Genomic DNA, 23,727 nt, shown 5'->3' with positions numbered 1-23,727 from the left:
AATAACAACAAACAAGTATATTTAGATTTCTAAATTCAATAATATTGAACTTAAAATCAACTCTAACAACATTACAACCAACAATTCCTATATTAAACTTAAACAAGATTATGAGACAAATTCAAGAAATAATCATAAATGATAAACAAGAAATCAAACTATACAAATTTCGGATTCAAGATCATCCAAACAAAGTACGAACATGAATTAAATCTATTTTAAACAACAATCATGATGGATTTAAACGATTAAACCAACATATTTCCCTAACACAACTAAATTCTTTTAGACAAATAACAAGATCGACGAAGAAACAATTATGAACTTAAACTTGAACTTAACAATATTAACAATTTCTAACAATACATAAACACATGAAACAAATTGAAGAAACAATTAATTAAATTTCAATTTGTATCTTACCAACATTAAACTAACAAAATCTTACCTAAACAATAAAACAAACATGAAATAAACATGAAAAACAAATTAATTAATTTACCATTTGAATCTGAAAATTAAAATCAACAAAACACATGAACAAACTAGAAAATTATCTCAACGATGAACAACGAACAAAACAAGAATCAAATATTTAACGATTTTAACTTCGAGAAATATAAAAACGAAATATGGACAAAATAAAACTCAAAAACAACTAACCGGAGATGAATCAACGAAGAACTTTGATTGTAAACAAATCTGTCCGAAAGCGATTATCGCACCAAAATCGACTCGAATCTGCCCGGAAACTTAAACAGTAGACGAAGCTCGACGGAGGGGTGTTTGGAAACGTGGGGTTCTGAAGCAGCAGCAGCACGTTGCTGCCATGCTGCTGAAGCAGTAGCAGCACGAGCAACAACATGGAGAAGAAGAACGCAGCAGCAACCCGCGAAGGAGCTGCCATGGCAGCGATGGGGGAGCATCCGCGACATGACGAAGAAAACATAGCCATGGCAGTCGTGATGCAGTGGTGACACTGCTGGTGGAGCTCGACGGAGCAGCAGCACGGAACAGTAGCAGCAGCAGTGTCGGAGAAGATGCAACGGCAGTTCGAGCTCGATGAAGCTCGTCCATGGCTGGACGCGGCGGGCAGCAGTTGTGGTGGTTTGTTTGGACGATGCAGCAGCAACATGAAGGATGAAAAACACAGCAGCAGCAGTGTCGGAGAAGAAGAAAACGCAACAGCAGGAGGAGAAGCAACTACGGGCAACAATGGTGGCGTAAAAGTTGCTCGACGAATCTTGAAAAACGCAGCCATGGCAGCGAGGGGATGTCGTGGGGGTGAGAGTGGTTGTGTTGTGTGTGTGTTGACGTGAGGGGGCAGGGGTGTGAGGGGGAAGGGCTGCCATGGGAGGAGCTTGGGGTAGGAGGAGAAAGAGAGGAAGAAGAAGAAGATAGGAGGGGTGGGGGCGGATGACTTAGTCTAGGGTTTTCTTCTTTTATTTTTTTTGTTTTGTTTTTGTTTTGTAAAAAATGAAAGACAAAGGGGGTTTGGGTCTTTTGGGTTATGGACTGGGTCGACCCAGTTCGAAATGGACTGGGTCGTAGGGAAGATTGGGCCTGTGGCTTGAAATTGAAGAAGAGGCCCAATTCCGACTTTCCTTATATTTTTGCTCTCTTTTCTTCTTTTATTTCTCTAAAACTAAATTATAAAAATACTTAACTTATTATTAAGAACTAAATTAAGTTATAAAAGCGCAAATTAACTCCCAATAACAATTAACGCACAATTAAGTAATAATTAAGCATAAAATTGTATATTTGGATATTAAATGCTAAAAATGCAAACGATGCCTATTTTTGTAATTTTTAATTTTTGTAAAACAAATTTAATTACTAACAATTGTAGAATTAAATCCTACATGCAAAATGCGACATATTTTTGTATTTTTTTATTAATTTAGCAAATAAACACGCACAGACAAATACAAATAATTATTCAAAATATCACAAAATTGCACACCAAAGAAAAATCATTTTATTTTTGGATTTTTTGGGAGTAATTCTCATATTGGGCAAAAATCACGTGCTTACAGTGCTTCCTGCAGACCTGTCGGGCATGCCACCGGACATGGATATTGATTTTGGTATTGACCTGGTGCCGGGCACTCAGCCCATTTCTATTCCTCCGTATCTAATGGCACCAGCGGAGTTGAAGGAATTAAAAGAACAACTTCAGGAACTCCTTGATAAAGGGTTCATTCGGCCTAGTGTGTCACCTTGTGGTGCGTCGGTTCTATTCGTGAAGAAGAAGGATGTCACTATGAGAATGTGCATTGATTATAGGCAATTGAACAAGGCAACAATTAAGAACAAGTATCTTTTGCCTCGCATTGATGGTTTATTAGACCAGCTTTAGGGAGCGAGAGTGTTCTCCAAGATTGATCTCCGTTTAGGTTATCACCAGTCGAAGATCAGGGACTCGAATATTCTTAAGACAGCTTTCAGGACCCGATATGAGTTCTTGGTGATGTCTTTTGGGCTGACCAATTCCCCAGCAGCATTCATGCATTTGATGAACAGCGTGTTCCGGCCTTATCTTGACTCATTCGTCATAGTCTTCATTGATGATATTCTGGTATATTCACGTAGTCAGGAGGAGCATGCGGAACATTTGAGAGTTGTGTTGCAGAGATTGAGAGAGGAGAAGCTTTATGCAAAATTCTCCAAGTGTGAGTTTTGGCTCAGTTCAGTTGACTCATCGCCCTTGACCAAGTTGACTCAAAAAGGGTGCTTCATTTGTATGGTCGGACGAGTGTGAGGAGAGCTTTCAGAAGCTCAAGACAGCTTTGACCACAGCTCTAGTGTTAGTTTTGTCATCAGCTTCAGGTTCATATACCGTGTATTGTGATGCATCGAGAGTTGGTATTGGTTGTGTTTTGATGCAGGAGGGTAGAGCTATTGCTTATGTTTCTCATCATATGAAACCCTATGAGAAAAACTACATCGTTCATGACTTGGAGTTGGCTGCCAAGTGCATGCATTGAATATTTGGAGGCATTACTTGTATGGTGTGTCTTGTGAGGTGTTTACTGATCATTGTAGCCTCCAGCACTTGTTCAAACAGAAGGATCTTAATTTGAGGCAGTGGAGGTGGTTGGAGTTGTTTAAGGATTATGATATCACTATATTATACCATTTGGGAAAGGCCAATGTAGTGGTCGATGCTTTGAGCCGAAAGGCGGTGAGTATGGGAAGTTTGGCATATATTCCAGTTGGGGAGAGACCTCTTGCAGTTGATGTGCATGCCTTGGCCAATCGGTTCGTAAGATTAGATATTTCGGAGCCTAGTCAGGTATTAGCTTGTGTGGTTTCTCGGTCTTCCTTATACGAACGCATCAGAGAGCGTAAGTATGATGATCCGCATTTGCTTGTCCTTAAGGATAGAGTTCAGCATGATGATGCCAGAGATGTGACCATTGGTGATGATGGGGTGTTAAGGATGCGGGGCTAGATTTGTGTGCCCAATGTGAATGGGCTTCGAGAGTTGATTCTGGAGGAGGCCTATAGCTCGCAGTATTCCATTCATCTGGGTGCCGCGAAGATGTATCAGGATTTGAGGCACCGCTATTGGTGGAGAAGAATGAAGAAAGATATTGTGCGATTTGTAGCTCGGTGTCTCAATTGTCAGCATGTGAAATATGAGCATCAAAGATCGGGAGGCTTGCTTCAGCAGATGGCTATTCCTGATCGGAAGAGGGAGAGGATCACTATGGACTTTCTAGTTGGACTTCCACGGACTTGGAAGAAGTTCGATACTATTTGGGTGATTATGGATCGGCTGACCAAGTCCGCGCACTTCATTCCGGTGTGTACTACCTATTCTTCAGAGCGGTTGGCAGGGATCTATATCCGAGAGATTGTCCGTTTTCTTGGTGTCCCAGTTCCCATCATTTCAGATAGGGGCACTCAGTTTACCTCGTAGTTTTGGAGGTTTGTGCAGCGAGAGTTGGGTACTCAGGTTGAGTTAAGCATAGTTTTTCATCCTTAGACAAACGGGCAGTCCGAGTGTACTATTCAGATATTGGAGGACATGTTGCGTGCTTGTGTCATTGATTTTGGAGGGTTATGGGATCAGTTTCTACCGCTTGCAGAGTTTGCTTATAACAACAGCTACCAGTCGAGTATTCGGATGGCTCCATATGAGGCTTTATATAGGAGGCGGTGTAGATCTCCAATTGGTTGGTTCGAGCCCGGTGAGGCTAGGCTATTGGGGACGGATTTGGTGCAGGATGCTTTGGAGAAAGTGAAGGTGATTCAGGAGAGGCTTCGTATAGCGTAGTCGAGGCAGAAGAGATATGCAGATAGGAAGGTTCAGGATGTGTCTTACATGGTTGGTGAGAAGGTTTTGTTGAAGGTTTAACCCATGAAGGGTGTTATGAGGTTTGGGAAGAAAGGGAAATTGAGTCCTCGATTCATTGGACCTTTTGAGGTGCTTCGGAGGATTGGCGAGCTTGCTTTTCCACCCAGCTTGTTGAGTGTGCATCCGGTATTTCATGTTTCCATGCTCCGAAAATACATTGGGGATCCATCCCATGTTTTGGATTTCAGCATGGTTCAGTTGGATGATGATTTGACTTATGATATGGAGCCAATAGCTATTTTGGGTCGTCATGTTCATAAGTTGAGGTCAAAGGATATAGCTTCAGTGAAAGTGTAGTGGAGAGGTCGGCCCGTGGAGGAGGCTACCTGGGAGACCGAGCGGGAGATGCGGAACAGATATCCTCACCTATTTGAGGCTTCACTTGACTCATTCGAGGAAAAACGTTTATCTAAGTTGGGGAGGATGTGATGACCCGGCCAATCGTCTCAAGAGTTACCACTCTGTTTCCCCCATTTCTACTTCTTTATGCTTTGTTTATCTGTTTTATGTGGTATCGGGTTGGTCGGATCGAATTCGGAAAGGATTTGGTAAGGTTTGAGACACTTAGTCTCTTTTAAGGAAGCTTAAGTTAGAAAAGTCAACCAAATGTTGACTTATGTGTTAGAGAGCTCGGAAGTGAATTCCGAGGGTTCGTTTAGCTTTAGGAGGTAATTTGTGACTTAGGAGCATGATCGGAATGGGTTTTGGAGGTTCGGAGTAGGTTTAGGCTTGAATTGGCGAAGTTGAGATTTTGGCGATTTTCGGTTGGTAGGAAAGATTTTGATATAGGGGTCGGAATGGAATTCCAAGAGTTGCAGTAGTTCCGTTGGGACATTTGGGATGTGTGTGCAAATTTTTAGGGCATTCGGACGTGGTTTAGTTGGGTTTTTGATCAAAAGCAGAATTTGGAAGATTTTAGAAAGTTTGGCTTGAATCTGATATGTTTTAGGTGAATTGATGTTGTTTGAAGTGATTTGATGATCAGAACAAGTTTGGATAAGGTATTAGGATATGTTTGTGCTTTTGGTTGAGGTCCCAGGGGCCTCGGGGTGATTTGGGATGGTTAACGGAGAAGTTGGATTTTTGTTGCACCTGCTGAATTTGTTGCTTCTAATCTGCGGATTGGGGACCGCAGGTGCGGCGCCGCACGTGCGGGAGAGGAACCGCAGAAGTGGATTTTGAGGATTTGCCAAGAACCACAGATGCGGTGTGGGACCGCACCTGCGGAGCTGCACGTGCGGAAGGCTGAGCGCAGAAGTGGCAGTGGGCTTTTAAGTGAAGGACCGCAGAAGCGGCGGTTTGGCTGCATATGCGGTACCGCAGAAGCGGTTAAAGGATCGCAGATGCGAAAATCCCTGGTCAGAAGGTATATATTGTCTTCTTCGCAAAATTTTGCCAAGTTCATCATTTTTTAAGATAGGAAAGAGGCTAAGGCATAGGATTTCGAGAGGAATCAAAGGATATCAGTTGGGTAAGTGTCACGATCCCAAATACCCGGTCGTGATGGCGCCTATCACATTACTAGGCAAGCTAACCCAAACCATCAATCACATCGAATTTCTTTTATAAAACCATTTTTCCAACATAGGACTAAATACCGGTTTTCATAAGAAGTGTTTAAAATAGCTAAAATAATGCGGAATCCAATAAACACATAAGACAACACAACCCCAAATATCTGGTGTCATGAGTCTAGAGCCTCTACTACATAACTGACTGTCTGATACAACAAAAGTCTAGCAAAATGCGGAAAAAGAACAAGATAAGAAGGAGATAATAGGGCTGCGGACGCTATGCAGCTACCTTGAAATCTCCGGCAATCTCTGAATCAGTTGAGGACCCTCACTCTGCCACTCGGGCACCTGTATCTGCACACAAGGTGCAGGGAGTAGCGTGAGTATGCCAACTCAGTAAGTAACTAAGGTAAATAAGGAGAAAGCAGTGACAAGCGGTTCGAATAAAACATATAACTGAATACTCAACAGAATATCGGATCAATGTTACAGTTTAAAAACCAATTTCCTCACAAATCAACATTTTCAGTTTAAAACACTTGAAATCATATACTTAGCAATATTTCCAACAGAGGCTTGTTTAAAAGCAAGAGTGAAATCAGTGAAATCGTCATAAATAGGCCCCTCGGGCAGGGAATTACTCAAAATACAGACCCTCGGGCAGCCTCTCAGTCACTCATGACTCAACCCTCGTCACTCAGTACTTGCTCTCAGCACTCGGCTCATTAGTACCTCATAATAATAGAAATCATAGTAACCGCTGCGGCATGTAGCCTGATCCATAATTTACAGTCGACTACGCTCATTAGGGGTGTGCAGACTCCGGAGGGGCTGCTACAAACCAATCGTCATATCGCTGCGGCGCGCAGCCCGATCCAATATACATATCGATGTGGCGTGCAGCCCGATCCATATAAGTATCGTTGCGGCGTGCAACCCGATCCATAATGTATACATATCATATCCTCACTATTAGGTTCTCAACCTCTCTCAGTCATTAACCTCACAGCCTCTCGGGCACAACAATAGAAATTAGGGAACTCAGCCCAAACAGTCATCACAATTAGAAGTGGAAAGATAAAACCGGTTTTAAACATTTAAACAGGTAAAACATGACTGAGGATATGTTTTTAGCAAGTAAAGTGAGGAAAAATAGTCAAAATGCCCCTAAGGGTTTCTACAGGTCGGTACAAGGCCCCAAACATGGCATACAGCCCATAATACATCATAAATATCCAAAGTACGGAATAATATAATATTTCCAAATCAAATACGCGTCTTAATAGTTGCTACGGGACGGACCAAGGCACAATCCCTACCGGTGCACGCCCAGACGCTCGTCACCTAGCATGTGCGTCACCGCATTTATCAAAACAAGTCAAATACTGGGGTTTGACCCTCAGTTCCAGATTTAATATGGTTACTTACCTCAAACCGGTCAAATCTCTAGCTCGCGACGCCTTTGCCCCTCGAATCGGCCTCCACGCGCGTCGAATCTACCCAAAAATCAGAACGAGGACGTCAAAATATGCTAATGGAACGAAGCCCAAGCGAAAAAAATCAATAAATGGCACAAATTCCGAAATTACCAAATCCCGACCCCCACGCCCACGTCTCGAAATTCAATAATTTCTACATCAACGGAATCCTTATCCTCCCACGAGTCTATACATATCAAGAACATTGAAATCGGAGTCCAAATGGCCCCTCAAATCTCCATTTAGAGGCCTCTTAAACTCAAGCCCTAATCCCCAATTTTTCTTCCTTAATCTCCACTAAAACTATGATTAAACAATTGAAAAATGATCTTAAACCCAAGTAATTAAGCTTAGGGAGCTTACCCAAGTGATATCCTTTGATTCCTCTTGAAATCCTATGCCTTAACCTCTTTCCCGTCTTCAAAAATGATAAACTTAGCAATATTTCGCGAAGAAGACAATTTATACCTTCTGCCCAGACCTTTTCGCATCTGCGGTCCCATACCCGCTTCTGCGGCACCGCAATTGCGGTTCAACTTCCGCTTCTGCGGAATAACTTAAGTTCCCATCCATCCACATCTACGGTTCTCCTAGCCGCTTCTGCGGTCCCAGTCCAACATACATGTGGTCGCTTTTGCGGCCACTCCCTCGCATATGCGGCGCCGCACCTGCGGTCCCCAATCCACAGGTGCGAAAATACCAGAAGCAGCAATTCAACAGCTGCAACAACAATCCAAACTTCCCGTTAACCTTCCGAAATCACCCCGAGGCCCCCCGGATATCAACCAAAAGCACAAACATATCCTAATACCTTATTCAAACTTGTTCCAATCATCAAAACACCTCAAACAACATCAAATCACCCAAAACATATCGGATTCAAGACAAACTTTCCAAAATCTTCCGAATACCGCTTTTGATAAAAAAACCCAACCAAACCACATCTGAATGACCTGAAATTTTGCACACCATCCCAAATGACACAACAGAACTACTGCAACTCTCGGAATTCCATTCCGACCCCTATATCAAAATCTCGCCTACCAACCGAAAATTGTCAAAATATCAACTTCGCCAATTCAAGCCTAAATCTACTCCAGACCTCCAAAACCCATTCCGATTGCACTCCTAAGTCCCGAGTTTCCTCCCAAAGCTAACTGAACCATCGGAACTCATATCCGAGCCCTCTAACACATAAGTCAACATCTGGTTGTCTTTTCCAACTTAAACTTCCTTAAAAGAGACTAAGTGTCTCAAACCTTGCCAAAATCATTTTGGATTCGATCCGACCAACTCGATACCACATAACACGGATAACAAAGCATAAAGAAGCAGAAATGGGGAAAATAGAGCGGTAACTCATGAGACGACTGGCCGGGTCGTCACAGTAAGTATAATCTTAATTACTTGGGTTTAAGATCATTTTTCCATTGTTTAATCATGGTTTTAGTGGAGATTAAGGAATAAAAATTGGGGATTGGGGATTAGGGCTTGAGATTAAGAGACCTTTAAATGGGGATTTGAGGGGCCATTTGGACTCCGATTTCAGTGTTCTTAATATGTATAGACTCGTGGGAGGATAAGGATTCCGTTGATGTAAAAATTATCAAATTCCGAGATGTGGGCCCGGGGGTCAGGTTTTGGTAATTTTGGGATTCTTGGTAATATTGGATTGTTTTCGCTTGGGCTTCGTTCCCTTAGCATATTTTGATGTCCTCGTTCTGATTTTGGTTAGATGTGACGTGAGTGGAGGCCGATTCGAGGGGAAAAGGCATCGCGGAGTAGTATTTTCACCGGTTTGAGGTAAGTAACCATTGTAAATCTGGAACTGAGAGTACAAACCCCGGTATTTGACTTGTTTTGATAAATGTGATGACGCACATGCTAGGTGATGAGTGTGTGTGTGCGTGCACCAGTAGGGATTGTGCCTTGGTCCGTCCCGTAGCGACTATTAAGCCGCGTAATTGATTTGGAAATATTATATTATTCCGTATTTTGGATATTTATACTGTATTATGGGTTGTATGCCATGTTTGGGGCCTTGTGCCGACCTGTAGAAACCCTTAGGGGAATTTTGACTATTTGTCTTCACTTTACTTGCTAAAAACATATCCTCAGTCATGTTTTACCTGTTTAAATATTTAAAACTGGTTTTATCTTTCCACTTCTAATTGTGAGGACTGTTTGGGCTGAGTTCCCTAATTTCTATTGTTGTGCCCGAGAGGCTGTGAGGTTAATGACTGAGAGAGGTTGAGAACCTAATAGTGAGGATATGATATGTATACATTATGGATCGGGCTGCACGCCGTAGCGATACTTATATGGATCGGGCTGCACGCCGCAATGATATGTATATTTGATCAGGCTGCGATATGACGCTGCAGCGGTTACTATGATTTCTATTATTATGAGATACTAATGAGCCGAGTGCTGAGAGTGAGTACTGAGTGACGAGGGTTGAGTCATGAGTGACTGAGAGGCTGCCCGCGGGGTCATATTCTGAGTAATTCCTTGCCCGAGGGGCCCGTTTATGATGATTTCACTCTTCTTTTAAACAAGCCTCTGTTGGAAATATTGCTATGTATATGATTTTAAGTGCTTTAAACTGAAAATGTTGATTTATGACGAAATTGGTTTTTAAACTGTAACATTGATCCGATATTCTGTTGAGTATTCAGTTATATGTTTTATTCGAACTGCTCGTCATTGCTTTCAGTCCTTATTTACTTTAGTTACTTACTGAGTTGGCATATTCACGTTACTCCCTGCACCTTGTGTGCAGATCCAGGTGCCCGAGTGGCAGAGTGAGGGTCCTCAGCTGATTCAGAGGTTGCCGGAGATTTCAAGGTAGCTGCATGGCATCTGCAGCCCTGTTATCTCCTTCTTATCTTGTTCTTTTTCCGCATTTTGCTAGACTTTTGTTGTATCGGACAGTCAGTTATATAGTAGAGGCTCTAGACTTGTGACACTAGATATTTGGGGCTGTGTTGTCTTATGTTTTTATTGGATTTCGCATTATTTTAGCTATTTTAAACACTTCTTATGAAAACCGGTATTTAATCCTATGTTGAAAAAATGGTTTTATAAAAGAAATTCGATGTGATTGATGGTTTGGGTTGGCTTGCCTAGTAATGCAATAGGCACCATCACGACCGGGTATTTGGGGTCGTGATATGTATATTTCGAATCTTTACTGGTCGTGCGGACTACCGCCCGCCTACCCGTTCTTGGTAGAAAGTATTCCCGGGATAAGAAATCCGGAAGAGAATTATCAATTCCTCTTTTGTACAGAATTTCAAAATCAAAAGGCGCTAGGCCTGAAGATGATGAACTGAAATTCTTTATTTACTTCAAATGAATACTTACAAAAGAAAGAGAGATTTACAGTAGAGAGATGAATTCAAGAGAGAAAGGGGATTTTTTCTGATGCCTCTTCTAAATGAATCCAGATCTAGTTTTTTAGTACCTTTAAAGGTTGGCGGTAGTCCGCACTTAAAGTGGTTAAGTTAAATAGAGACTTACAAGGTCTCATCATTGAAAAAATCATAGCTAGTATGGTTGCAGATGAATTTTCAATTCATGATTATTCTGAAGAAATTAGAGATGATATGCAAAATTATTACTTCTCTGAATAAACTGGCTTGTTATCTGTGCAGAATGGACTCTTCGTGGGCCACCAGAGGCAGAGGTAGAAGAAAAGGAGGAAGATCATCCTCCTCCTCAGGAAGATCATACTTGCAAGGATTATATATATATATAGTTTATATGTATTAGATATATATATAGCTTATATATATAGCTTATATATATATATATATATTGCCTTATATATATGTAGTTTATATGTATTAGATATATATATATAGCTTATATATATCATATATATATATATAATATATATACTATATCAAATTTAAACACAAAATAAATTGCAAAGAAATATTCAAGGGAATGTCTTATAATTTTTATTATTACGACATTAATAAAAAATGGCAATATCTCTCTTAGTCTTCCTCCCTCCAATGGAATGAGCACAACAAGGTACTAATACCACCATTAAAAGGAAAAAAATTAAGGAAGTGTGCCAAAATACAAGTTACATATTAGTCTATGTATTATCTCTAACAAATTTCATAAATCCTTCAAGGTTCGGAGGAATTTCCGTTGGTGGTGGCGGAAAAGAAACTTGTTCATCACCGCTTCCGGGCGAAGCAGCATCCTGTGCAAGTTCCGCTAGCATTTCTTCATAAGCTTCGTCTATCTCCGGTTGTGATTCTGTAAGTTCAAAATTTCTTCTTTCCGAACGGATCCAATCTCTGAAGAGTACTGATTTTTCCAAGCTCTCCCTCATAGACGCTCTATGATCACCGATTTGAAGTCTCATTTGACTGAAAGCGCTCTCTGATGCCACTGTTGAAGCTTGAACACTTAAAATATCTCGAACCATCCTTGAAAGAATCGGATAGTGTTTTTGTTTGTCCTTCCACCATTCCAAAACATCAAAGGAGCCGTCGGGATTCTCTGATTTAAGTCCCTGCGACAAATAAACTTGAAGCTCATTTAGTTGTGAACTATCACCAATATTATCACCTTGAGAACCCCTGAACTCCGTCCAAACATTAAGGGCATTAGATGATTGCGAACTAGACGAAGTAGGAGTTGGAACATTTGGTCTAGCATGATCTAAGGCAAGTTTAAGCGTTATAAATTGTTTAATCATTTATTTTAATTGAGGCTTTTGCATCTCCAAGTGTAGCAAATTCCTCATCTTAAAAGTGATAAAGTGTTATAAATTTTTGTGTACCAAAAGTGAGGACCTCCTAATTTCATTGTAGGATTTAACATGGCAGCAACACCAAAAATAGGGGGGATAGAGAAAAAATATTTTTTAAACTTATCTTTCATAGAATTAATAGCAAGTTGATAACTTACCCCACCCTCTGAAAATTGAGTAAACAAATCTGCAAGTGCTGCAATATAAACTAAACAGTTAGAAATAGTAGGATAATATTGCCCAGATAATTCATTTGTAGCAACATGAAATTGTTCTAAAAAGTCTACAAGCATTTTAACATTAGTCCAATCCTGATTTGTAAGGTGCTCATTATCATTATCATCATCACCACCAACACGAGCATTATACGTTGCGTTTATTGGGTTTCTATATTCATATGCAACAACTAAACTTTCATACATGTAATTCCATCTAGTCGGACAAGGTTTAGGAACCTTTCTTTCTCTAAAGCCAAATTCATCACATTTTTTAAAATATTCCCTAAGTCTACTTCTACGGTTTGAATAAAAAGCCAATTAAGAACCATTTTAACCTTTTCAATTTTTACATTTAAAATTTTCATACCATCACGAACGATTAAATGGTAAATATGACAAATACATCTAACATGAAAAATATTACTAAATGCAGGATTTAGTGTAGTTATTGGCAAGCCTATAGCATTAGTGTTACTAGAAGCATTATCCATTGAAACCGACATTATTTTATCTCTAATGCAAAAATATCTACAAATATCTGCAACTGTGTTAACAATAAACTTACCTGTGTGGCGTGAATCAATTATTCTATAAGCAATAATGCGCTTTTGCATTATCCAGTCCTCATCAATCCAATGACTTGTAACAGTTAGATAATCACAGTCATTACCGCTTCTACCAATATCAGTAGTAATAGCAATGCGACAATCCATATGAGTAAATAAATAGCCAAATATTGTTCATATTCATATTTATATTTATATATATTGCTCTTTACGGTTGCGCGAGGTCATCCTTTATAAGTAGGATTAAACACTCTTCTAATATTATGCACAAAGTGAGGGTTAGAAGGAAAACTATAGGGTAAGCACATAACAGTAACTATTTTTGCTAGTTCTTCACGATCTTTATTTGGATCATAATATAAAATGCCACCGGTAACAGTGTTAATTCCGTTTGAACTAGATTTGACCATATACTAGGGTTAACCTCAGTATCTAAACTTCTACCCTCTTGCGCAGCTTTCATTTGTAAATATCTAGTTTTATCTCTAGGGTGTTTCTTTATGTGTCTAGTCAAAGTACCCATACAGCTACGGTATCCAGTATATTTATGAGCCATCAAAGACCCACAAGTTTTACATGTAGCCTTATTGTTTTCTCTTAGTTGAGTAAAAAAGTGCCAAACAAGAGATGTTTCGGTCCATTTAGAAGGTTGTCTGTTAAAAGTAGGAGTTACTACAGGAGGGTCAGGCGGGGCATCATTTGGATTATTATCAGTTGGTTTATTAACAGGATTAGTAGGTGTATCATCTAAATCCGGTTGTGTTTCATCTAAATCATTATTTTCCTCATCATTTTCAAAGATAGTTTGATTAGGATAAAGAGCATTCATAACTTCATCATTTAATTATTGACCTGGTGCAACATCATGGCAAAATTGACTATCGAAAAATTGAAAACAAGGGTTATCACTATCAAGAATAACAGGTGGAGGAGGACGGGTAAGAAGTCTGGGTCGGGGAGCCAGGGGAAGAGTAGTAGCTTGGCGACTAGATTCACCAATTTTAGATTTTTCCTTACCCTTACCACCAAATATTTTTTTCAAAAAAAAGTCCATATTAATTATAATTACACTAACTAAAACAAACAAAACTATAATATTAAAACTTAAGAGTTGGAATGAGTTTACCGAATTGACGAACAACTTCTTGAAAATTGAATATCGTTGAAGACTTGAATACTTCAATTCACCAACTAAACATTTTTTCACAAAATTGCAATAATAAAGTAAGCAATTATAGAAGAAAATTAGAGAGAGATTGATGAATTTGTGAGTAAAAATGAAAGAATGAGGGGGTATAGTTGAGAATAGGCAAAAAGTGAAATTATAAAAAGTTTGGGGTTAAAACAAAGTTTGGGGGCCAAATGGCTATTTTTTAAAAAGCCAAACGGCTAAAATTGCAGGCCAACGACTAGTTTTTAAATTTCAGATCGTTGGCCTATTTTTTTTTAAAAAATGAAAAATAGTCGTTGGGCCCGTTAGGCCCGATTGAACCGACCCAGGCCCGCTTGCCGGTCCCGGGCTCGCGGTCTATTTGGTGAGGACCGGCCCACAGTGGGCTTTTAGGACCGTTAGGGACCGGCCCGTTTGAACCGCCCCATTTGGCCCGTTTGCTAGCGGTCCCGAACCGGTCCCGGGCTGGGCCCGACCCATAATACACCCTCACGTTAAACTATGAAACTCTATTTGAAGTATTTGTTTGGAAAAGAAAAAAAAATTGCCTTCAAAACACCTTTAGGATACTTTGCAAAAACTTTCTTGGAAACATTAAAAAATTAAATGGTTTATGTCTTTTGTGATGGGAAATACATCCTAAAGGTCGGAGGCTGGAACTAGGATTTGAATCTTATGGGTTGGGGATTATAATCCTTTTAAGTTACTGAGTTTTGAATTAATAATTTGAACATATTAATTGGATTCTTATACAAAATATAGGGTTTGAATAAAAGTTACTGGGTTCGGCCGTACCCGCAACCAACGGTGTAGCTCTGCCCCTGCTTAAAGGTGTATACGAATATTGTTGCAATGAAGTTCACGGTGAAATTAATAAATGAGTAAGTTTATTATATGCAGCTCGTATAACTTGTGATTTGTATCTCTAGTGTTTCCCCATGTAACTCTAGATGGCTTAAAAAAAAAAAAAAAAAAAAAAGATTAAAGTAGGAGGTGATAAATGGAGAAAACAAAAGTAAAAAAAGTAGAAAGTGATGGTTTATTTCTTTAGTGATGGGAAATAAATCCATAAATATCGGCTGATGAGGGAAAAGGAAAGCTTACGCCGAAAGAAAGAAGTGGATCAAAGGCCTAAAAGGTGGTCAAAATTATCGCAATTTGCGAGTAAGCCCGTAAATACCGCATACCTATATAGGCACTCTCCTTTCATTTCTCACTTTGTCCAGTCCTTTGTAGTATTAGTGTGTAAAACAACAGAGGAGATGGAGTCAAGACTTAGAAGAATAATCCCACAACTCTGTTGTACACAGAAGAATAACCAAAAGTTTCTTAGCATAAATCTAGCCACAAGCTATCCTAACCTTAATGAGCAAGTCAAGGCATGAATTTTCTTTTCTTTTGTCTCCACTACCTTCATGTGTTTCTCTATTCTTGGCCCCATATGCCACTTTTGTTTTTTTTCTTCTACCTCAAAATCAAGATCATAGAGTATATCATGCCGAAATCACATGGAATGGTTCTTGTTCCGTTCATTCTTTTATTAATTTCAACAAATATGGTAGCCCAAAAATCTATTGTGTTTGGGTTCATTGATCATGATCAAGTTTCAAAAAGACCTGATCCTCTGCACCAGTTCAAGTTATATAACGGAACTTATAATCTTGGCAACAAGCACTATTGGGCTGTAAGTTTTATTTATAATGAAATAAATTAAAAAAGTTAGTACATATTTTTGATAGCTAACAAGGGAAGCTGCTGATATGTGTATTTGTTTTTCTTCCTGAAATTTATAGTCTGCGGCTTTCACAGGCATTCACGGCTATGCAATTGCTGGGATTTGGTTATTTTTTGGATTGGGATTTGGGAGTTATATGATATATAAGTATTTTCATGGCAACTCAGCAACTCCAATTGTTGACTATCCACCTTCTTCCTACATTTTGATGTTTTTGCTCGTTCTTCTGTTTACCATTCTTGCCATGTAAGCTGTGCTTATTTCTTGGTTTTTGGATTTCGACTATCAAGTATGTTGGAGAACTATTTTTGAACTGATTCTGTGCTCTGTTACAATTTTAGAAAGAAAATACACAAACACACACACGTTTGTTAAGATGAGAAGGAAGTTGTTTCAGGAAATAACTTTAGTAGTAGTAAATAATATCGTATTCTTAAGTAAATAAGTAAAAGGACACGTTGATTACAAAGCCAGAATTTTGCTTGTTATCTTGCTAACAACTTTGTGTATGCATTATGGAAACCACTCTAGAAGTTTTCTATTCATGAATTATTCGTATTTATGTTGGAGTAAGTTGTCTTGTCTTATTTTCACGCAACTAGTTCACTTATTACGGAAAGTTAACACTGTCAATACAAAGAAGTTCAAAGTCATTATTAAATGCATTTTTCTCCGATGAATTAAGGGAAAATATATTGTACAGCTGCTCTCAAAATAATAGCCAAAAAACCGTATATTTTTTGTATCAATATACATTTTATATGTTATATACAAAAACTATACAAATTTTATAGATGTCTACCTAATCTCTTAACTAAAATAGCCGACGGATATATAATATATGTATAACAGCGTGTAATCAATGCATACCGTTAGAAAAAAATAAACATTGAATCTGACCGGCTATTTGTGTAACAATCCCTTTCTTCTCCCCTAGTTGAAATGATGATTAATGACGTCTGGTAAAATGGGAATAAAGTAGAAATTACAACACATTTCATTCATGTTAAGTTTTACGAGAGGAGTAAAAGAAGAAGACCGATTGATGTGTCTACTTTTTTGGTTTGGAAGAATTGCAAGCAGTGTTATTTTGGCAGCAAATAATGGTTTTGAACATAGAGTGGAAACGCTTCGCCAAACAATTTTTGATGCTGGTGGGGATACTCGTCATACCATTAGAAGAGTAATAAAGGTTTTGCTAAATATGCAAACTGCTTTAAGCCCTTATGATTCAGTAGCAAACCAGATGTTGAATGTTACAACTCATAGGCTTCGAAGAGGATCTATTATGATTCAACAGTTTGTTGACAAAACCAGACATTCAAGTAATGAAGCAATTACAAGTCTGTAAGTCATGACTTCATTCCCTGTGCTATTGCCCTTCTTATGTTCAATATATCTCTTTCATTAACCTATTGCTCTGTTCTGCAGGTATGTTGCAAATATTGTTGTTGTGACTGTCAATTTGGTATTTTTGGTTAGTGCATTAGGTGAGATTCATTGCATAAATTTTTAGTCTTATTAGAATGTTTGAAACTAAACATACTTCAATTCAATGTTTGGGTGTCAAACTAGAGAGCTAGTGATTTTGTGTGAGTTATAATAATATAAGCGAGTGTTACACAATTTCTACTTTTGCTATTGCTTTTTTCTCTTTAGTTCTTTCTAACGTACGTGTAAATCGATCGATGACATGGTTAGACTAATGGAATGCTGCTTTGGCTCAGTTTTGCTCATTTGGCATTGGCCTCTTGGATTTATAATGTAAGTGAGATTTTGGCACTTCTAATCACCTTTATATTATGAGGAAGCCTAAACTGCTGTTAATCTTTATTATTGTGTTTAATTTTAGAATAATCTTTTGCTGCTGGATTTTGACAACTCTGAGTTGGGTGCTGACTGGCTTTGATTTCTTCTCCCATACGTGAGCACATATCCTACTCTCCCTCTCAATTAAGGTTATTTTTCATATTATGTACCATATATAACTTTAGTACATGTTACATATGTAGCTTTGCAGAAGACACGTGCTCAGCTTTAGAGGACTTTCAACAGAACCCTAAGAACAATAGCTTGCAACTTATACTTCCCTGTGCAGAAGCTGGAACTTCTGATAAAACATTGGCGCAGATTGGCTCCACTGTTCACAATTTCATAACTCAGGTACTGTTATCTACTCCCATTATAGAAGAAACAATACACACAGCATTACTGAGTCAGATTTTTTTGTTTTTTTGTTTTTGCTGTTGATTTCCAGCTAAATTCTAAGCTGACAGAGGTGCAAGGATTAGGATTAAATGATATGGGGGAAAATAACTCAGGAAAAAGAGGAATTTGCGACCCCTTCTCCGGTGCACCTAATTTCAGCTTCACACCTGATCTCTGCCCTAAGGATACTATTCCAATTGGAGAACTGAAATATGTAAGTTTTAGGCAGTATCTTACACAACATGAATAAGAATCTTTATGGCTCATCTAGTCTAGTTAAATATTGGAAATTTCTTCCTGTTTCCGTATCACAATGCTATTGCATTCGAATTTTTAGTTATATACACAAACAACCATCAATTCAATTCATTTCCAGTTATTACTTTTTGTCACGTTACTATGGGCTCTATATGAAAAGTTAACCGTTGTTAGTTTATAGAACTTAAATTCGTTTATTTCTTCCTCATGGCACCCCATTTTCTTCCATCTGTCAAGGTTATAGCTTTACAAAGGATTTTAACATTTGATCTCTTATACACACTACCGGTGTAAATAATTTTTGCACTATTAGTATATTTTAACCTAGATTACCTATTTTATTTTTCTAAAGTTATGAATCCCACAAACTATGGACGATTACCTGTAGTAACTTGATAGTATATCTTATGTTGTCATTGTAAAAAAAAATTGAACTCTATTAAGAATGCTTATGTTTGCCTGTAGGTTCTGTCAAGAGTCACATGTTATGGAGAAAATTCTACAGGTGATTGCTTGGGTGAAGGAAGATTCATTCCACAGGCCTCATCTGTGGTGTTATTTGCTTACACTGAATCTATTCAAGACCTAATAGAAATATTCCCTGATTTATTGAGCCTAACTCAGTGCTCCACAGTAAAACAAGCATTTTCCAACATTTTACAGCACCAATGCAGGCCATTTAGAATTTCAGCACGAATACTATGGTCATCTATGTTGTCACTTTCTATTATTATGGTACTTCTGGTATTAACTTGGATAGTAAAAGCTCATCAAGAAAGAGGAAGAAGCTTTGATACGTGTTCCATTGTCCCTAAATCCGTCTAACATGGCAAGAAACTTGGCCAAAAAAACAGATAATTGTGCAGGCAATGTAAAGATGTAGATGGTTTGCCTTTTTTTCTTTTGATAATTATAGTTGAAGTATACGGTATACTCTTTCCCCTGAAGTCGCAAGACGCCAAACAAATGGGGGTTAAGCTATACAAGAAATATAGAATATCTACCAAAAATGTACTTGGTTTATTAATTGGTTCTTGATGGGTACTCGAGGCTAAGTGTTGGCCATGTATATTTGCTAACTTTGCAGATTTGATACGCTACCTCTTGATTAATTTTAGTTCTGTCTGTTAGTTGGATTGTTTTGAAGGTTACTGGATCACTTTCTGCAGATTGGTAAAAAGCTTTAGAAAAAAATATCAGCAGCATTTAGTGTTTGCACTAAAAAAATATAAGACATGTCACACATATGAATATTTTATCGCTTGATTATAATTAAAATGATATATATTTTTTATTTATTAATTTACAATTTTCAAAGTTAAATTGTTATTATATGGTATAAACTCCAGAGTTCGAATGAGTATTTTTCCTAGAACATACATGATGACAATGCACAATTAGTGTAACATTCCTCAAATTTATTGTTTACCTCGAAAAATTTGAGTAACAATTAAAGGTGATCTGTGGTTTTAAAGATATGTGATTTATTCCAATACTAGTGAATATACAAGTAATATTAGATTTAAATAAGAAGAATTGATGAACTAAACCAGTGTTGTTAGAGCAACGGGGACCTCGAGCTCGATTATCTCGGGGGCCTCGAGGCGAGTTAAAGAGCAAATAAAGTAAGAACAATAAAATTAAAATAATAAAGCTGAAGAACAATTGTGGAGCACGAGAAAAGCAAAGTAGAATATTCTATTGCAGTGATAATATGTTCTTTACAAATGATTGGGGTCCCCTTTATATAGGAGGAGAAAACCCCAATATAGTACATTTCTAATTGTGGTAAAGAATTCTATTGGTACAGCTATATAACGACCTAGTACGGACCTGTACCAACTCGTACAAATCTTATCCTTAGATATTTATACGTTTAAAAAATTCCCCCTTTTTCTTGAGTGTCATCGAAATTATACTGTCCTCGAGGCAGATCATGACGGGTCTCCGATTGGCTTCTCGAGGTGCGCATATCCGGCCAGGCTCGATTCTTACTTCGAGCTTCCGAACTCGAGCTTGGGGTATGATCAAGTCTTCGAAATCGAGCTTTCCGATTTAGACCGTATACAGATAGTCCCCACGTTTCTTAGAATGACATGATATGAAACGATTTGAATTTTCGAAGTCCTTCATGATGGCATCACTCTTATGACGTAAGCGTTGAAATGACCGAAGCGTCCCGTCGGTTCTCTTCCCCAAAAAGCATTAAATGCACGTCAGAGCCGGTCGGCCATCAATATTAACGAATCGTCGCCGCCTTCCTCTATATATACTTGTTTCTCATTAAGAACTTTTCCACCTTGCAACACCTATTTTCCTCTATACGTTTCCTTTTCACCACCAGTTTCTCCGACGTATTAGCTCAAAACCTCGCCGATTTATTCATTTCTTCCTTCTTTTTTTAAAGAACCGATGGCAAAAACTTCCAAGTCTGTTCCTCAGAAAGAAGGAACCTCCACTTCTACTTCCCGTCCGGCCGGTGGTAAACCACCGGCGCTTCACGAGATCGTACCGAGCAGTTTTTCCTTGAAAAAAGACTTTATAGTTGAGAACCCTCCCGATGTCCCTGGCCATCGAGAGCATGTATCGAGGTACATAAGGCCAATTGAGAAAGAACTCCTCGACGCTGTGAGGAGAGAGTGCAAATGGGAAGAGAAGGTCGTTCTGCAAATACCTTCTTGTGAGGAGGACATCACAACTTACGTAAATGGGTTCCTAAGTGTGTATACATACCCCTTTACGTTGGGTCCTCTCGATCCGCTCATGCTTGAATTCTGCCAAAGATATCAAGTCACCTTGGGTCAGATTCATCCATCCTTTTGGCGGATCGTAATGATGATGAGGTTTTTCATTGAAAAGGACGGGCTCGAGTTCACCCTCAGCCACCTCATCCGATTATATCGACCTCAACATTTTCGAGGTTTAATCAAACTCCAACGCCAATTAACCAATTCCTTCTTTGCCAGTAACGACGAAGACAAGGATCGAGGTTGGATGATCTGGTTCATCCGGGTAAGGACCGTCGATGTTATTCCCAAGGAGTCCCTTTCGAGCGTGAGTGGAATTCTTTGCTTTAGTTCTTTTCCATAAATTTTGCTAAACTTCGCATAATTATTCCTTTCCCTTTTCCGCAGCGGTCTCGTGGATGCCTAATGTGGTCCTCGATCTCGAGGTCTGGGTTCGCAAACTAGCTGCTACTTCATCATACGACAAACGCAAGTGGCGAAACTTGTCGAAGGGCAAGTGGGAGGCGAAACACCATGGTACGCGTTATAATGTTTTCTTTCCTTATTAAGAATGTCTTTCTTCATGCGACCTAATTCCTCCATCGCAGGTATTGGTGAGTTCTTCAAGATGAGGCTGCCCCCTTCCGGGGAGGAAGTAGGATCTTCGGCTCCAAAGCCAAAGAAGGATAACAAGAGAAAAGGGTCCTCGAATATCAAGGACACTCAAAGCCAAGAAAAGACCGCTCGGAGGCGCAGGAAAAGCGTCGTCATCAATATGGATATTAACTCGGTCCACCAGTTCATGGACAATAATGGTGACGAGATGGAGGGTTCGACATTAGTGACTCGAACCAGGAAATCTTCCGTAGATATCAAGCCTGCTGAGATCGGGGCCTCTAGCCTCGAGAAAGTAACTTTAAAAGAAAATGGGGATGAAGGCCCTGCATCACCTGACGCGGTAACTGCTTCTCAAACTTCTAGAAATACCCCAAAGGGAGCAAGCTTCAAAGCTCCTTTGCCTAAATAGAGCACCTCGGGCGATCTCCCCGAGGCCATGACAGTAGGTTATTCGTCGTCATTTTCAGCCTTCTCCGAGGATGCCATTAGGGATGCTCAGAACTTGAAGGCGTCCGAGCTAGGAGGAGTCCCGAGTGAAAATGACCTCTTCCAGGGTTGCTTTGCTGGGGTCGGATGCAAGCTCAATCTTCGAGGAGGCTCAATGTCTTTGCTCAATTGTAAGTTTTTAGTGGCACTGCAATTTCTTTGACGTCATACTTTCCTATTTTGTCTAATCAATCTTTCCTTTCTATAGGCCTTCGATAAACTTAAGACCGAGTTGCGTCATTGTGAAGTCGAGTTGCGTAGAGCTTCGAATAAGGAGAAAACCCTTAGGCTTCTCCTCGACAAAAAGGAGGAAGAACTGAAGCATCTTCGATCGGAGTTGACCAAAGCTCGGGAATACGAAAATGAGTTAGAAAAGCAGGTAACCTCTGTTCTGAAAAAATACGGGCTACCTCTCCCGTCTTCGGAGGCTAATACTTCACTGTCACAGCTGCATCAAAAGCTAGATATGATTGGGTAGCTTCGGGGCGAGGTAGATCAAGTTCGAGCTGAGTGCAATAATTCGAAGGCAAAGATGGACACCCTCGTTGTGGCTAAAAATGATGCACTGCGAAGGTATTGACCCTCGAGGTTCAACTTCAAAATGCTCAAGGGAGCAACTTGATTTAGGCTAGCAGAATAGCCGAGCTCGAGGCTGGTCTTGCGAAGGCCAAAGCCGAAGTTGTGGAAGTTTGGGTCGAAGCCAAAGAAATACAAGCCAAGGCCGACAAGACGGTGGCCATCTATTTGAAGGATTCTACCGATACTCAGATAGAGTTGACGGGGGCTTCCGACCGAGAGAAAAGAAGCAATGACTATGCCCAACGCCGATCCCGAAGGGAGACCCTCGAAGAGATCCATGCTAAGGGCTTTGATCTTTTCGAGAAGATAGAGCAAGCTAAGGCAGATGAGGCTGATGCCAAATTTGTCCTTTCCTCCGACAATGATGATGACGTCGAAGATGATGAAGAGGAGGGGGTTTCCGAATAGCTACCCCAGGGGAAGATGTTGGTCCTGGGGGAGGGGGGATGCCCCTTCGGCGTAGGTAGAAATTTTTTCTATCTTTTTGTAATTTTTTGCTTTGTAAGAATCCTATGTAATATCTTTTTACATATATAAAAAGGAAAGGAGTTTCCTTGATTGTTTGTCTTCAATTTTTCTTCAAAGTTTTCTTGATTTTTGATGCTATAATCTCTGAGCGTTGATTCAAATTCGGGGTAGAGTACACCCTCAAGTTTTGTGTTTTGATCAACGATCGATAATAGGTTACCACTTAAGGTTCCGAGCTGGGTTTTAGCTTAGGACTTTAGAGTCTGAGCTGGGTAAGGTCTCGAGCATGGTGTGCTTCGGCCTTTAAACTCTTTAAATATTGGCCCTTAGGCTCTTTTAGGTTGGACCTTTGGCTCTTTTGGGTTGGCCCTTAGGCTCTTTAGGTAGGGCCAGTTCGGCCTCTAAAATGGCTATAATTTTTCCCTCTTTCTCGCTAAAGACTTAGTGAAAATTTTGGTATGCCTTAGCATGTATTTTTGTATTCATTTTCGTTCGATTTTCTCGAAGGTTCGATTGATTGGAACCTCGTTTGTAATTTGATATGCAACGTTAATCGACTACC

At 39.5% G+C, this 23,727-nt stretch overlaps 1 protein-coding gene across 1 annotated transcript; it reads left to right on the top strand.

The window, feature by feature from the left end:
- Positions 1-15,193: 15,193 nt before the first annotated feature.
- LOC104230305 (uncharacterized) lies at positions 15,194-19,439 on the top strand. The gene is made up of 9 exons (XM_009783071.2): positions 15,194-15,771; positions 15,881-16,068; positions 16,894-17,169; positions 17,254-17,312; positions 17,550-17,586; positions 17,675-17,746; positions 17,835-17,985; positions 18,080-18,244; positions 18,754-19,439. Exons 1-9 carry the CDS (start codon positions 15,469-15,471, stop codon positions 19,111-19,113), a joined length of 1,611 nt encoding a protein of 536 aa, XP_009781373.1. The 5' UTR covers positions 15,194-15,468; the 3' UTR covers positions 19,114-19,439.
- Positions 19,440-23,727: the final 4,288 nt, after the last annotated feature.

This window comes from Nicotiana sylvestris, chromosome 2 (genome assembly GCF_000393655.2).
Source record: "Nicotiana sylvestris chromosome 2, ASM39365v2, whole genome shotgun sequence".
Classification (NCBI taxonomy): Eukaryota; Viridiplantae; Streptophyta; class Magnoliopsida; order Solanales; family Solanaceae; genus Nicotiana; species Nicotiana sylvestris.
Note: the sequence above shows the minus strand (reverse complement) of the source record. Positions and strands in the feature narration are given on the sequence as shown.